Source organism: Pogonomyrmex barbatus, unplaced genomic scaffold (genome assembly GCF_055798465.1).
Source record: "Pogonomyrmex barbatus isolate J1 unplaced genomic scaffold, ASM5579846v1 scaffold2, whole genome shotgun sequence".
Taxonomy (NCBI): Eukaryota; Metazoa; Arthropoda; class Insecta; order Hymenoptera; family Formicidae; genus Pogonomyrmex; species Pogonomyrmex barbatus.
In genome coordinates this window covers 13,909,783-13,926,666 of record NW_028297116.1, presented here as the reverse complement: position 1 = coordinate 13,926,666, position 16,884 = coordinate 13,909,783, and the positions used below count along the sequence as shown (strand labels likewise).

Here is a 16,884-nt window from a genome sequence, read left to right as displayed (position 1 = left end):
GAGAGAGAGAGAGAGAGAGAGAGATTAAAAAAATTATCATATAAATTACGAAGCATTTTGTTATCGATAATCATCAACGATTATATTCTAGTTAAAATTCAAAACTTTCACGTATACCATTTATATACTACGCTTCAAGTAACAGAAAATACGTCAACTGTTAATAATCCGCCGAGAGCTCGTTATTGCTCAACTTAGATTATGCTAATCAGAGATTTGCAGCGACGTTGTAGCAGATGTCGGGACTTGACAAGCGAGCAATTAAACCAGACGCGAGTTCCCTCGGATCTTCGTTTTCCTCTCTTTACGACATTTTAAATCGGAGGGTGGTTTACAACCCTCCACGTCGTCATGCAGCGCCCAGACACCCCTATCTACGAAAGATTAGATTCTACCTAGAGGGTGAAAATTTGGAATTTTCTGTTGCAACGTCGCTCGTCGATAGAATTCACATCGATTCACCTCGTTTCGCCTCGGTTCATTAGCGAGAAAATAATATTTTCTTATTCTTTTCCTCATCCGCGGGTGAAACATCGGAAAATTAAATTGTACAATCTTTCGATTACACGGAAGGTCGCCGGACTCGATTTACGCAAGGAATTGCAGCGTCTCGACTCGACAAAAGCGATATTGAATTTCAATAATATCCGTCATTCTTGGAAAAACCGAAGCTATCCAATAATATCGAATTATATAAATTCAAGAATAAAATTATTTTTTACGGTGGGCGTTGACTTCCCGTTATTTCTGTTGCATGTTAGTATGTTTGATCGTTATAATTGAAAAGCAGACTAAACAGAAATCGAAGGGAATCGAATCTATAAAGCCCAATTTCCAGAGTATGTTATACATGATAGTTATGACTCATATTCGTATGAGTGAAACGAACTATTTCATTGTGACAGCAGACAAAGGTTATTGGATTTCTATGAAGATCCTTGATTTAATGCGGGCGGCGGAACACGAGTACTTCCTGATTCGACTCGCGAAGGCCGAATTAGTTTCACCCACATCTGACGAATGTATTTCGTCATTTGACCCATGACCTATCGCCGTTATGGCGTTACAGTCGTGGGACGATGACTCGTCATGGGGATCTATATTCTAAATTATCTCTCGTTTGATTAATTGCTCTTCGTATCCGGAAAGTTCTTTTGCACCCAAATTGATCCGACTTTTTGATAAATAATTAAATTTTGAAGAATACGTATGAAATATGTCAGTCATTCAAACATGAGGACCGTTTCTTACAAGATATTTATTTTATATTTTCTTAATTCTATATATTTCCTTATATTTTATATTTTATTCTGTACTACCATTTAATTTCATTCTTTTACAGAACAAATTTTATTTATACTTAACTATATTTTTACTTAACAAATCATTTTTATATAGCCTGAATGTAAGTAAGCCCAGAAATGATATTTCGCTCTAAATATAAAGCGGATGAAAAAATGAATCACGCCCCGGGTGGATTTGAATCATCATGATAAAAACAACGATCAAAACTCTTACAAAATGCAACCGAAATAAATTACACCGTGTCTCTCTCTTTGTTCAATAATTTATTTCTTCCTATTATTCCTTGAGGAGATATAAAGAGGATGAGAAAGGTAGAAGCAAGTCTTTTAGCCTCCATTTTGAACAATCGCGCCGCTGCTGGTGGTCCGGACCGGCTCAGATAAATACGGATTCCGGATAGTTTCCCTCAGGAAAAACCGAACAAAACGTTTATAAAGGTCGCAAGAAGTTGTAAAAAGAGTTAGATTACTTCTCGAGAGGTTTATCGACCACTGTCGCCATTATATAACTTCGCGATAATATGGTATGTGTGAAGTTCTGACCTCGTTTTTACAAAATAATAACTTTAAAGCCTTTTCTGAACTATTTCTAATTTGTTGTGCTATTATAATGCAATTAATAACATTATTTTAAACAATGTTTCAAGAAATTATCAGAAAGAAAATCTCCAGCTTCCTTACATTTTTCTAAAATGATGCAATATTTAATTGAAGCAATTCTGCAACTTTACAGAAACTACAAAATAATTTTGTAAGATAAGACTTTCAATCGACAAAAGGCAAAGATTTTCTTGAATTGAATAATAACATTCAAGTCGGAATGAGAGTTCGAATTTTAAATAAAAAATTTATTTCGCATGAATGATGTGCTACGAGATTGCGCGGTAAATCGAGTTTCGTTCAGTATCGCGTTGCTGCATCGTAACGATAATCCGAAAGGTATTCATGTGTAAACGTTTTATTTATATGCGGTATTAATTCTCGCTGCATTTTGCTGCAGTAAGGAAGATTCAGTAGAAGAAAACGAAACGAGAGGAGGTATGATGATGGCAGAGCGTGAAGGCAGCAAAGTAGAGAAAATGAAAAAGCGGTACCGCCCGCGGCAAGTAAACCGCGCACCTGCTCTATATAACGCAGGATGCGTCAAACTTGACAATAAAGTCTCTTTGAATGAGAGAAAAAAAAATTTGTGGACGAAAATGGCCGCGTCGAATAATCTGCCGGGTCTCTCGCGCATCACGATCTTCTACACGATGATTCAAGAAAAATCTACCCAAAAGATCGTATTATGCAAGTGAAAATTTAAAACGGAAAAATCTCAAAAAAAAAATGAAAAAATAATTCTTAAATTAAATAAGAAAAATAACTAAATAGAAAGAAAATATAGAGATATAAAATAAAAAAGGAATTTCTACATTTCAATTCGGATCTCAAGACTTTTCATATTTAAAATACATGCAAATTTTGCATGTATTTTCAGAAAATGTCAGAATTTTAAATGATTCGCAAGATTTCTTTACGACAATTAATAAAGTTGACGTTGACGAACGGAAATGCATAATGTCGCATATCTGTTGCGAGATTTTTTTTTGTACTGTCCCGCGGAAAATATTCCTCACGGTCTCATTTACATCGCAAAACTCACGCGACACGCAACGCCATACGTCCGTATAATTCCATCCCTCGCGAAATCTGTCAGTGTTTTTTTTTTTTTTTTTTCTTAGACCTGCGAGCGTAATCCGCCTGAACGAAATGTAATTGCGAGCCGCACGTTTATTCATCACGTGCTGATCCACTGATGAGAATCGCATATTCATTCGCATCTAAGAATAGTACGAAGACGTATCGCAAGTCCGATCGAGGGCAAGGAAGCGCGAGAAACGGAGAATGCCGTGAGTAACGCAGATATTTAAAACGCAGTGCAATCCAGATTCCACGCGAATACGATTCCTCCTCTCTCGAATTACTCTCACGAAAGCCGCCCAATGTGCGCCCAGCATCCGCCGATAGTTCAGAAATCGCCTCGAAAAAGGTAGCGTGCCAAGAGGCGTGGATGCTCGCGTGTATGAAGTATCCCGAAGACCGTGGGAATCGCTACAGATTATCCTGCGTATACGTATCGCCGTGTCCTGAATGTAGGTGGATCAATAACCGGACGGATCGGAATCCTTGTACGGATACGCAGGCTTGTGGCAGGCACATTTGCTCAATAAACGCGGACACAATTGTGTGTAACAATTTGAAGAAATAAAGTCTGAGCTTACAAGATGTAGTCTCGACAAGGTTTCGAGATATAAAATTTAGCGACGTTAAAAAACAACAATGGAAGTAATGAAATTTTTTTACACACAGTTAGTACAAAAAAACGTGGAAGAAGGTCTGCAATTGTTGTATGATTATTATAATTTTATACTTAAACAATGTCGAGGATATTTTCGAAACATGTGTGTAAAAGGCGTGACGTGAAATCCTCCATTATTACGAGGAATACGTGCTGTCTTTGTAGCGTGGGTCGTTACGCAATTCATTGTCTATCTTCATCGGGGACAGTTAGCGACAGTTGCGATATAGCGGGCTGTAGTCTGACAACTTGTTGCTAACGAAACGCGAAACGCGCCCAACGAAAGAGCGAGAACAATCGATCGGCTGTCAAGATTTCTCACGGAAACTGGTGCGACCAGATTTTCCAGTCAAGGTTCTCGATAAACCTTCCACCGGAAACTGGACGATTACGCGACGATTATGAGCCACGTTTTCTTGGATGTTTAAGCGATTTGTAAAAACTTGTATTCGAACGTTGCATCTATAAAATTGTATCAAGACCACTATGACTAAACGTATTTGTGTTTCAACGAATCAGAACACAACGTTTTACATTAATAGAACCTCTCTGCTATCATACGATAAGATATCGATCTGTCATGGCAACCTACTATGGTCCAGTAGCTATCTCTCGATTAAAACTTCGCTATCAACTGCGCGAGTATCGATATCGGCCTTAAAAGACCCGTACGTGTCCCCGAAACGCGATCAAAACGATTTACGACGATATAAATATCCTCCGTGAGCTTTATACGAGATAATGTAATTGAATACCGCGGTTATTATAATTTATTCGCGTGAACGTGAAAATAGTCGATATTGCAATCGCTTTTTCAAGGTATTCACGTTTGTTGAATTTGATAAATTCTCTTATATAAATTCTCTATATATGTATATATATATATTAAATTCTCTCTCTCTCTCTCTCTCTCTCTCTCTCTCTCTATATATATATATATATATATATATATATATATATATATATATATCGATTTTCTTTTTCTCGAACAGATATTTGAGTCGACGACTGTTGATATTCTAAATATTTAACAAGTTGCAAAAGGGGAAAGTCTGAAAGGGCGGTTTTAGATTATGTCTACGTGGCTGATATGCCACGAGGCCGATCGATCGCAGCCTTCTCTCTAGCTACCCTCGACCTGGCGGGTCTTTGCCACTTTGGTCAATGTCACGACAGGGTGAAAATCCGCTCACGCCTTTTGCCAAAATAACGGAAAGAGTGAGCACATGTTGTGATAATATGACTATTACTAGATTTTTCAGAATCATTAATCATTAATCAGAATATAAATAAAAGACACGTAAATTGTTTAGCCGGTGTGTTTCCGAGAAACTATCTAAGAAATTAATATAAAATATTTTATTATAAACATTTAGAAAATTAAATGTAACAAATATTCGTATGTTATATAAATAAAAACTATATTTTTTCCTAAAATAATTGTATTATTTGACGACATTTATTATTAGTTTGTTTCATTAATTGCTGTATATTTTTATAATTCAGTTCCTAACTGTTTTTCTGTTATGTCTTATAAACAATTTACTTTAAAATGTGTGATTTGTTGTTACAACATTTTTTTGCTCTGTATACAATAATGATTTTTAATGAGAAACAATAAAATTTGTTATTAAATATTGGACTTGTACTGGTTTATGACTTTCGCGATCGCAAATTCTATGTGCCGATTGATGAACGTATACTTACGCCCCACTCGGCGGCCACAAAAAGTGGGGGAATCAGCGAACCCTTTTCGTTCTTCATCTTAACTCTCCAGAACCGACACACTCACCTTTCTCCAATGAGCAGCGGCAAGTAACTGCGAGTGCAACTAACGGTAAATTAAATCGCATTAAAATACGCGGAAGAGCGGGTGGAGGCTTTTAACTGGCGAGGCATAGGGCACTCCCGCCCCTAATTACGCCACTGTCGACCGCGAAATCTCATTAAACCACCGACCAATGGTTTCTTGGGAAGAAACCACCGACGAGCTTTTCGGACCTCAAGTCTCATCATTCTTTCGCTTAATATTTCTTTTCTGTCAGAGTAATTGTGATGCAGCCTCAAGAAAGACCCTTTTAAGATGCATAAATCAGATCAGAATGTTAATATATAATATTATCACATAAATTCAGAACATATTACAAAAGTTAACGTTGAAGAAATCTTTGATACAAATAGAAAACGTAAGAAAATATTTTAAGTATTCCAAAGAGGACGTTAAATGAATTACTGTAAGTAATTCTGTAAGCGTCGTGTTGTTCAAAGAATAATGAACCTAGAACAAAGAGCGAAGTAATGAAATCTCGCCGCTGCATGTTCGCTATAGTAACCAAGTAGTTATAACTAGTTACACAACCTTTTCTCATGTAATCGTAGCATCATGCACCAATCGTCGCCGATATTCTAATTGGATCGGATTATTTAGAGTTAACATACGACTTGAGGGTTTTACCTCACGGCGAAGAAGCAGCCGTTTATCTAATTAGAGTGAAAAATGGCCAATTAATCTAGGATAGGCGGAAAACGATTTTTCTCGACAATTCCGACCGTACTTTGTATGACACGATGTAATTAACGTGACGACAATTTAGATAGCACGCTCTAATTTATTAAATCAAAATTCTCCAGTCCGTATTTAAGCGTTTGATAAATTAAATCTCTCTTGAATATGTACGACGTAAGCTGCAAATCTAATTATAACGATCGACGGAGTTACGCTTCGACACGCTACAAAATTGTTTCTACCTTCATTTACATAACTAGACTGTACAATCAATTCATATTTGCTAATGAGCGAGATGATCGAAATGATTTAATTTTTCAGTGGCGCTAATTTTATTCAAACTCGATTACATTTATCCGTTCTATTTTTTTTTTTTTTTTTTTTGGTTAAATCGATGCGTTTTTTTTCTTTTAATGAGGTAAGAGAAGTAATCCATTTTTATATTTTTTTTTCCTCCTTTTTTTCTCGTTCTATTCTCTATTATCATAAAATTATATTAGTTTAAAAGATGAAAAATAAAGGGGATTATCAAAGGGCTTTGGCTTCGATTACGAAGCGAATATGTCCCTCCGGGATTCCTAATTATCCCATTGGATTTGTTCGTTAAAATTTCCTAAGTTTAATTTCAGAGCGGGACGATTTCGCTCCGCCTTAATATCCACGGTACAATCCGTATGTCGATCGATCGATCATTATCACGAGTCATAGATGAAACGTACTTATTACGATGCCCTTTATGGCAGCTATAATCGAGCGATCGTTTTCATTATTAAAAAGCGCGGTAGTCGACTAGATTACGAGCGCGAGTAATCTTTCGAAAAATCTTGTCAAGCGTAACGCATCCCGTTTAAACTCGTTTCAAGATTACAAAAAACATATCACATGCACACGAGCGGGTACATTCAAGAGTCAAAGCTGGCTATTTTAATTTCCGCACTAGATATTTTTATCTATTGATAATAAAGAGAAATATATCAATAATAATAAATATATCAATAATAATATATCAATAATAATTGTAAAATACAAGCTTATACTAGCTTGTAAAGTATAGCTTGTAAAATACAAGCTATACTTTTTAATCATTGAAACCGTGATAGATTTAATTACGTTTGTATTGCTTATTAAAATATATAAATATAATGCGATATGTCTCACAAAATGAGATATATATATATATATATATATATATATATATTGCGTAAGTACATAATTAACTTAAGGTATTTAATTATATATGCAAATTTTGCATCGATATTTGTATTATTTTCGAATATAATATTAAGCATTAAGAGACTGTCGCTTAATTTTTCACTCTTAATCTAGTATTGTGTAGCGTCTCTAAATTCGAGGTATTTTTTTTCAATTTATATAATAAAAATATTTCAATTGAAATATATTTTTGTATTATTTTTTTAAACCAAAGAAATATACAATATATATATATATATATATATACATTTCAACCTCTTCTTCATAAAATTTCATTTCGGTTTTTGTGATTATAATAATAAGATGAGACGTGTTTGCGAAAGAACGTGTATGGAATTAAATTCCTCGAGGCAAGAATATTTTTTGACATTGGCATTTTGACATTTGCCTTATTTGGTGATTCATTATATTGCATAAATGACAATGTACGTGTTGGAAAGTTCGGCGATGATATCAACGCATAACGTGATATCAACACGGTGATCATCAACACGGAACAACGCGCGTGGAAGATATCAGATCCGCGATCATTAAATTCCCTATTCTTCGCTTTCCCAACCGAGCAAGCGACCCTGGATTTTTTTCTCACGCGGCTTGTATTATTGAAATGTCATTTCTTATTTCTCACAATTGTTTAAGAAAAGCTAAGCAAAGTGAAGCAATTATTATTTTTCCTTGCGAAGGGAGAAAATAAAGGTAAAATCTGTAAGCTCTGACAATTATAACTTTAGCATTACATAATAATATTGTAATAATATAGATTATATATTATATTTTTTATTGCTATATACGTTTCGATACAACATTATATTTCGATATTCCCATTTGCATTTCTTAATTGTGCAATCTTTATTCATTCATTCCGATATGCAAAATTCTTAATAATAATATTGTCCTCAATATCCGTAGCTCCATTTTCAGATTAAAAGATCTCATGCATATCGTATTATATGTTATTGTTTTTCTTTTTGCCGTTTATAAACGAAAATTACAAATTCGTGAATTTCCCGCACGTTTCCAGTCAGAAAAGATTTAATTCCGGCGACGCGTTTAATCTCGCAACAATGCATTATTCGCTGTGAGGTCGACTTGCCCGTGACAGCTTCTGTGAAGACCGTGGCATCGATGTCGTTTGCATAAAGCGGTATTTGCATAGAACACGCATGACGGAATCGCGCGATGAGGAGAATGCCAACGGTGAGCGTAACGCTATCACTGCGATGCGCTGATACCGCGCTAAGCAGTTGACTTAATCGTTTCTGAAAATATCATCTTCTTGATTTTCAACATGGGAGTGGTCGCGAGGGACTAATCCCGCCCCCCGCCAGGCTTCGTTTGTCTAACAACTTTATCAGGGATCGTCATTAAATGAAAGAAACTTGACTGGTTCCAGAAATAGTTCGCGTCATCGATTACGTGCTATAACAAAGCAATAATAATTTTATAGTTTGTAAATAAGTGTAACGACCGATAGAAATGAACGCGAGGATGACGGAATCTCCGTCAGACTATATCTACTCCGGCATATCAATTCGTAAAATTTAACACGTGAAAGAATAATAATATCCTTCGATAAAAATTCAAAAAATCGCCCGGCGATGACTCAACGGGATAATTATTACGTTCCGCGCGATTGCATATCTCCAGCGAGTAGTGTGTCGTGTGGGGGAGGGGGCTGCACGAGGTGTCGCCTTGTTTAACATTGGCTTTCGAAACAATCGATAAAGCCCGCCTCAGGAATTCTCTCGAGAAGTACGTCACGCACCTTCCACGAACGATAAACCTGAGCGGCGCGCGGTCTCGGAAGAGAAGGCACCTACGACGAAATCATACGTGGGCAAACAGACGCGGTGAGACCTGGCTGTGCCTTTCCTCTCGAGTCATCAGGAATACGCGGAAAAGTCAATGCCACTCGCGCGATAATCAGCACCCCAGTCCTCTCATGCGAGAAGTTTGTAACTCTGATTAAAATTTCACTTAGCAATAATTTTATCTCTATCTTAAAAGATAGAGGCTATAATTATAACAAGATCTCTTTTCTCATCTTTATTAATAAATTATTATTTATAATATCCTTCAAATTTATGACGTCATCGATAATGGTCAGGGCTGTTCCTTAAAATGTAGTTCAGCAATAATTTTTATCTCCTAAAAGATAAGACGCTACTTACAATAAAAACTTTCTTCTTCATATCTATTAATAAATTATTGCTCAACATTTTTTTTTAATTTATGACATAAATTTTTTATCAGTGATGATCAAAGTTGGTTTTTGAAAAATCGATTAGATCAATTATTTGTTTTATGATTAAAGCGAATTTTTGTGGATTAATATCCACTTCTATCAGATTGACTTTAATCTCGATTTAATTTATTTTTATCTTTATTTTTGCTTAATTCTTAGAATTAAATTAAAACGAGACTGAAATCAATCTATGTTGTATGGTAGAAATGGAAATAAAAGAGTAATAGTAGATTTATAGAAATGAATTTTACATGTTGCACGTGGATACGTTACGTCACATTATTACACGACTGGCTTTAATTTTTGACCTAGTGAAACTCGATCTGGGACAACCAATCGGCATTTCGAAATATCGACATACCGATATGCGAAAAATGTATGCCGCAATTGTTTTGCGATGATTACAGCAATTTCGGTACGGTTGATTCGATTCGACGTTCAATAGCGGATTTCAGTCGCGCGATTATTATTCAAAACGTAATTATTGTGCAAATCGATTTTATAAATCGCGCGACGGATATCTCGTAAAATCCCGGTTACATAAGAATAGACTCAGCAATGATGATCGATGAATCTCTACTACGAGAGAATATCTCGCGTCACCTTTAAACAATTTATTGAAGAGGAATTATCGATTTACGATCCACCTGTTGAAGCTCGATAAGTTACTTGAAAATTACATTCTGTTTCTGCTCCTTTTAACTGGCAGTTTCAAACTTAATCAAAAATATAAATCTCATGTAAGTTCTAAAGAATGAGAGAAAAGCGAAAGAAAGAGAGATTCAAAAGCTTTTTTTATGGAATTGATATATACATTTCCTAATTTCACCTTTTATTTCTACGTAACCGTCCTGAAAATTCAATGCCACAAAGAGATACTCCTATTATGGAGAGACATTTTTTTTTAATATGGTCTTCATTTGCGATCGATTATATCACGCGTAAGAGGATAGCACAAAGGAAGATAAACCACTCGAGCCACTTTATATGATAAAATGTCAATGTTGTCAATGTCGCGTCGTCTGCCGCGAGCAGACCTTCACGAAACCTTCCTATTATTATTATCGATCATGTCGTCTACCTCTTCCTATTTTCCCTTTTCATCATTCGAAGTGACATGTAAGCTGTCATACACATTGTTTGGCAACTCGAGTCGAGTTTTCGCGAAAGATCGCAAAAGAGATACTCGAAATGTTTTCAACGCGAACAACATTGTTATTGACTTCATTTATATGCAGATGAATGCATATTATTATATTAAGTTATTAACATAAGAATTTTTATGAGAAGAATTTTTATATATTTTAAAATGAAAAATCAATTAATTTTAAGGAAGTTTATCGGCCTATTAGTTAATGTAAAAACTTATTTCAATCTGGTCAAGCTGTCTTTTCTTATTTTAAAGTATTGAAAATATGTAAAATCAAAATATAAAACTATAAAAATATAAACTTGATAATTCCTCATTAAAAAACTTGTTACTATTTTACTAGAATATTCATTCTTTTATAAAATTTTTTATATACAATACTGAAAGTATATTATACAATCAAGATGTAATACCGTATTTATTTCAAAGGAAACAAGGAAATAAGAAATCCGAATAAAGAAAAAAAAAAATACATTTTAAAAGAAGCGAATTTTCGCAAGAGTGTTCATGACAGCATCTCTCGAGACGTATCGCAATAGTAATATTGAAAATCAGATTCTCGAGTTAAAGTCACGAGGTCGCGCGAGAGACTTATTCGTGACGAAAATCAGGGGGATAAAGTTTTAATTAAAATTCCCAGAATACAAGTCAAAATAAAGATATTATCTTCACCGTGTGAAAGTTCAGACGCGCGACTCTTTCGATGCGGTCACGTTCGCGCGGCCGTATCGTTTGCAAATATCGTTTGCGCTATCGGATGTTATTTCTCTCCGGGAATCGCCGGGATCCGGTCGACGATTTAGATCTTAAGATCTTAAGACGATCACTTTGCCCGGACTCGGCCGAGCCACGACAGGATACCAAGGATAATCAATTTCTGCCGCGCGGAACGCACATAATCCGTCTATATAACGGAGCTTTGAACACCGTATATATACTCGCCTGCCCCTTCCTCCTCCCCTCGCCCCGGTTTAATTTAATTCCCGTCCAACTGTAGCGAGACGGAAACGATGTGAAATAATTTAACCGCGGGAAATTGCCGAATTCAGATAATCTACTCCCACGCGAAATAGGTCGTTAGGTATCTCTTCCTCAGGTGTCCTTTGCGAAATGCAACGCGTAACGTGAAGATAATTCTGGAAAATCGAGTCGGGCATTTTGGAACCGGTTTACTTCCGGCGAGTCCGAGTCTCGGCGTCGCGAACGCGGACAGAAGTGTATTACACGCCGTTTTCTGACTTGACGTTATTCCTTTAATTATTATCTCGTAGCAATCAAATCTTTTATTACTACGTTGATTAATGTACGAAATTAAAAAAAAAAAAAGAATAAAAACGGGCAAAGCGCATGAAAAGATAAATTAAATAATAATTTTCGTTGCGAGTGAAGGATCGACGCGAGATCTGAGGTTCGCGTCGTAAGGTAAATCTCCGCTTCGCGTTCGCGTGCGTCAGAACTTTCGAAATGCCGAAGGACATGCTCCATGACGCCGCCGTCGAGGACCCGCCTCGGTCGCCGGAGATGCGCTCGGTCGCGAGTGGCTCGCGCAAAAATCGTCACACGGCCGCACGCGGATCGCTTTCCGACGTCCGCGGGAAGTTCGGACGTAATGAAATTCCAAGCAACGTGACCGGCGTCTCCGGTTTAACGAGCGAATCGCCCCACCGCTGGCCGACGTCGCTTTTACCTGATTCAGCGTAGTCGGGATGATGTCAGGTGTCTGCGGCAGCATCGTGGCGGGCGTTCTTGCGTCCTTTGCGAGTTCCTCGAATCAGAGTGATCTGCCGGCACGCGTGGCCGGTGACATAATAGAGATCTCGACGACGGGAGACCGCGGAAGGAAAACACCTTGGACGTTACACACCGTGAGATCGATCACGAGCCGCACTCCGACCGTCCTCCTCTCGCTTATTCTCTCCTCTCTCTCTCTCTCTCCCCCTTTCTCTTTCTCTCGCGCGTCCCTTTCCCTCTACCGTTTGTTCGGTTTTCGACACTGCAGCGAAATTGACTCCACTCGCGATACTCGCCGAACACGCGGCCGTGGCACCGACGCGAAGGCCGACGTCGCGACAAAGGTCCGGAGCTCCTGAGAAATCTTTCCTGTGATCGTGTAGAAAAGCTCCGGAGAGATACGACAAGACGCGAAACGTACCCTCTCACTCCGAGGACATGCGCGGGACTGACTGGCCGGGCGGTGTAGCTGCGCTACCGAGCGCCGCCGAGCGGCGCCGAGCACCGCCGAGCGCCGGCGATGACGGCCGAACGGCTGTCATCCCTCTCGCGGGTGCGTACGCGCCAACGCGGCATTTCAGAATTGTTTCTTTTCTCTTCTCCTTCTCTTTTCTCTTTCTTGTTGTCAGTCGCTCGAGGTTAGTTAAAGGCGTTTTGAACACTCTTGATTCAAGATTTTTCAAATTAGAGTTTTATCTATAATCTTTTCACACGCGTTTATTATGTTTTAATATGTACTTTATATACTCTTATGTCTTACTGCATCCCGATTTTTTAAAAAAACACACTTCGTGTGTTACATAATTAAAAGCATAGGATTGGATTTCTAATTTCTAAATTTTAAAAAGTGGATTTGAAATAAATAAAAAACGGAATTAAACTTTAAAAAGTGGATCTAAAATAAATTAAAGAGACAAGAAAGACGTACGCAATATTTATTTATCAATATTTTTATTATTAGTTTCAATAAATAATGGATTATCAAACAAAATGACAATATAACGGAATATTATAGTAAGAATATTGATTATGTAAGAATATTGATACGATTTTCAGCAAGAAAATGTAGCTTTGTATCTTCTATATTTTTTCCGAAAACTTCGTACTTCAAATCGCAATTTTATTGAGGATATTGTAAAAAGAAATAAATGACTAATGAAAAATATTCTAATCACATTTATTGCTATTCTTACTTTCACATATGATTTTATTATCAATGTTATTTTATCATTAATATGTTCTAGAAATATGTTATAATTTTATAATAATTTTGTTTATATTTCAAACTATTTTTTGAAGTAATTATATTTTCTTTAAATAAGAAAAATTATCGAAAGAGAAAACAAAAAAGAATTAAATAATTCTTCGAAAACACAAACTTCACAGCTGCAACGCTCATTATTGGTCACGTTGTGGAAATAAAAATAATTATTTTTTATAAAGAAATTCTCTTGGAAATTTCCAACGAATAAAAATCAATTTTTTAAATTTAGTTTTATAATTAGATAATATACGTAGTAGTAAGTGAATATAGTTAATTCACAGAAATTCCACGCATTTTCTTCGCAAATGGACTCTTTGTGGACGCGAGGCTTTCGTTTGTATTCATCGTGTAACAGTCGCCACACAGGTGGCATAATAGTTATATCTAAAGCTATCTTGCAAATGACAAATTCCTTTCTCTCCGACTGATCTCGCCTCCGAGGAAATCGTATTTCTATGTTCATGCAATATTCTTGGATTTATCAGATTTTTCAGACGGTTGTTTATATCACGTTGCTCATTTCCTGACTAATGTTTTTAAACGAAACATTCCGGCTATTTTTGATCAACATCTTGCAGAAATGTTTTATCAAGCGTTTATTACAAATTTACAGCATTGTTCATAAGTATTTGTGTACAACATAATTAAATAAAAACAACTCTAGCTTTTAGCAGCTCTCTATTAAACATTCAATAAATTTTCTTTGTTAATAATTAGCATTAAAAGTTCGTAAACGCATTGTTTTACGTATAACATGCCAGTTATAATACAAATTTAAACCATTGGTGTATAAGTCTATATATACCTGTCCTTTCAACAGTTTAAATGTCTTCGAGTGATATACAAAAAGAAGTAAAACGTTTTTTTTTATTCAGACATGTAGGAAGGAGAATGCAAAGACGGGAATGAAGACCAAAGCGCCAGAAAAAAATAAAAACAAAAGGACGCGGTTAAAAATAGTGGACCGGTTACGTCAACCGGTCCCTCCAAGGACCATAGCCCATTATATTATTCTCTTTTTCACGCCGTCTCCCCAGAATGTCTCGAAATGCTAGAAATTGAGAAACGAGAATAACGATAATGTATCTCACACTCATCGCGCTATCTATGTCTGTCGAACAGTTGGAAAAATTTATGGGAACATCAGACAGAGAGGAACGTTGCATGTGTTGTCATCCATTTCTATAAAATCTCACGTAGAATTTTGCATGCGTTTTCATGCATTTCAAATGCATGCAATATAAATTATACAATTATTGATTAATTCACTAATCCTATTTAAGAATATTATACAGGGTTAATTCAAACATTCGTGATAAAAGGTCTTTTATGCAAAATATATTTCGCGCGATGAAATACATTGGAAAATTAAGATAAATATTTGTTATGATACTGTCACGCATAACATAATAATATAATACGATAATAGATTTATTAAAATATATAAAATATTTATTTATGTGAATAATATTATATCAATATTATATCGCATTGATTTAGTGTTTTCACGAAGTATATTGTGTAACAAATAATATAATATTAAATAATAATAATAATGTTTTAATAGAATAATTGATAAGAATAATCTCATAATGAAATTAAGAAAAATAAGAAGACAAATTTTGACTTGAGATGCTAAAAACTGACTAATAGCGAAACGGAATTTCCACATGCCACACCTGTTTTAAGTAGCGATAACTAAATTGCCTACATCACACGAGATGTGAGTCACTACGAATGAATCTTCGTTGATCAATGTCAGCATCACATGACGTCTTTACGATGTTTCTTACGAGAACGAGTCAATAGTTTTCATTGATGACAGTACAAATTTGACGCAATATAAGATTGTAATATAAATATGTCATCACATTAGTCACCTCTAATTTCATTTCATTTATAGCTTTCACGTTTATTGTTAGTTCAATTGAAATTGTTAATTCAATGAATTCGATGGAAAAGTTGCAGTTAAACATAAGTAATATCAATGTAATGTAAAATTGTTTCATGTTTATGTTACACGAAACATTGTTTCATGTTTTATGTCATATGAAAAATATGAATTCTATAATAAATCTTATGACTTTAAAAATCGATAAGAAAGGTAAATGTATGTGTTTTTCTTCCGAAAATGCATCTCCTCTCTTTTCATTTTCTTATCTGATAAGAATATTTGAAAGGTAGCATTGTGAATAATCTCTTAACGATATGTTCTCTTTATAATGCTGTACTACAAGATATTTTTGACTAATCAAGATGTATTATTATCTACGTAGTGAAATTAGAGAAATTTTGTATATATATATATATATATATAGTTTCTATATGAAAATAAATCTTTTAAAAATTTTGAATGTATATAAAAATATTTTAATAAACTATTATTACTGTGTAACAGAGAATTATTTTTACTATTATATTTGTATACATATTATTCATATTACATGGATGCATAAAAATTTCGTATTTTTTTATAATTTTATTTTTCATTTTATCTACACATATAAATATAAATTTTATTTATTTTGTTTATATATTTTATACACGCGAGATAATTTATTTTCTGATTTAAGCTTTGATTATTTGATTTAAGCCTTTTGTTTCAAAAATATAGGAAGGCTTGCCCTTTTCCGTCCTAACTTGCATGAATAAATCAATGGTTTAAATTAAAATCGCGGGTCACTTTCCTCGTGCAGCTTTCTATGACCTACATCCCGCCAACATTCTGCCAACGAGATCGCCTTTATCCGCATCGTCGAACGCTCAACTTCCGGAATAATTCACAGTCGACTTCTACAGATGAGTGATTCCAAATCAGACATCCATTTATATATTTGTTGCAGCGATTGTGAATTGCAGCCAATGGAGGCTTCATTGCAGCAAGTAGCTTCACCGTTATTGTAATAAACAAAAAAAGTATTTCCAGGAAAATATATAAAAAAATCAAATGTTTTGTTATTGTTGTCTAAGTGTTACACGAAGTGATATTTGTACATAATGCAATATTTTACAGCAAGTGCGAACAATAGTTAATAATAGAAAGTAATGACTTGTAAGAATCGTACTATCTTATACCAGCAGGCTTCTGGCAATTCGGAAATAAATAAACGAATAAATATTCAAAGAACGAC

The 16,884-nt window shown here is 35.4% G+C and overlaps 1 protein-coding gene across 2 annotated transcripts in view; it reads right to left on the bottom strand.

Moving 5' to 3' along the window:
• The window catches only part of p130CAS (Serine_rich_CAS and FAT-like_CAS_C domain-containing protein p130CAS), a 63,733-nt gene extending 50,779 nt beyond the window's left edge, over positions 1–12,954 (bottom strand). For both annotated transcript variants that reach the window (XM_011644145.2, XM_011644146.2), the window contains exon 1: positions 12,446–12,954. In XM_011644145.2, the coding sequence (XP_011642447.2) occupies positions 12,446–12,490 (45 nt within the window). In that variant the 5' untranslated portion in view covers positions 12,491–12,954. The remainder of the gene's footprint in view (positions 1–12,445) is intronic.
• Positions 12,955–16,884: the final 3,930 nt, after the last annotated feature.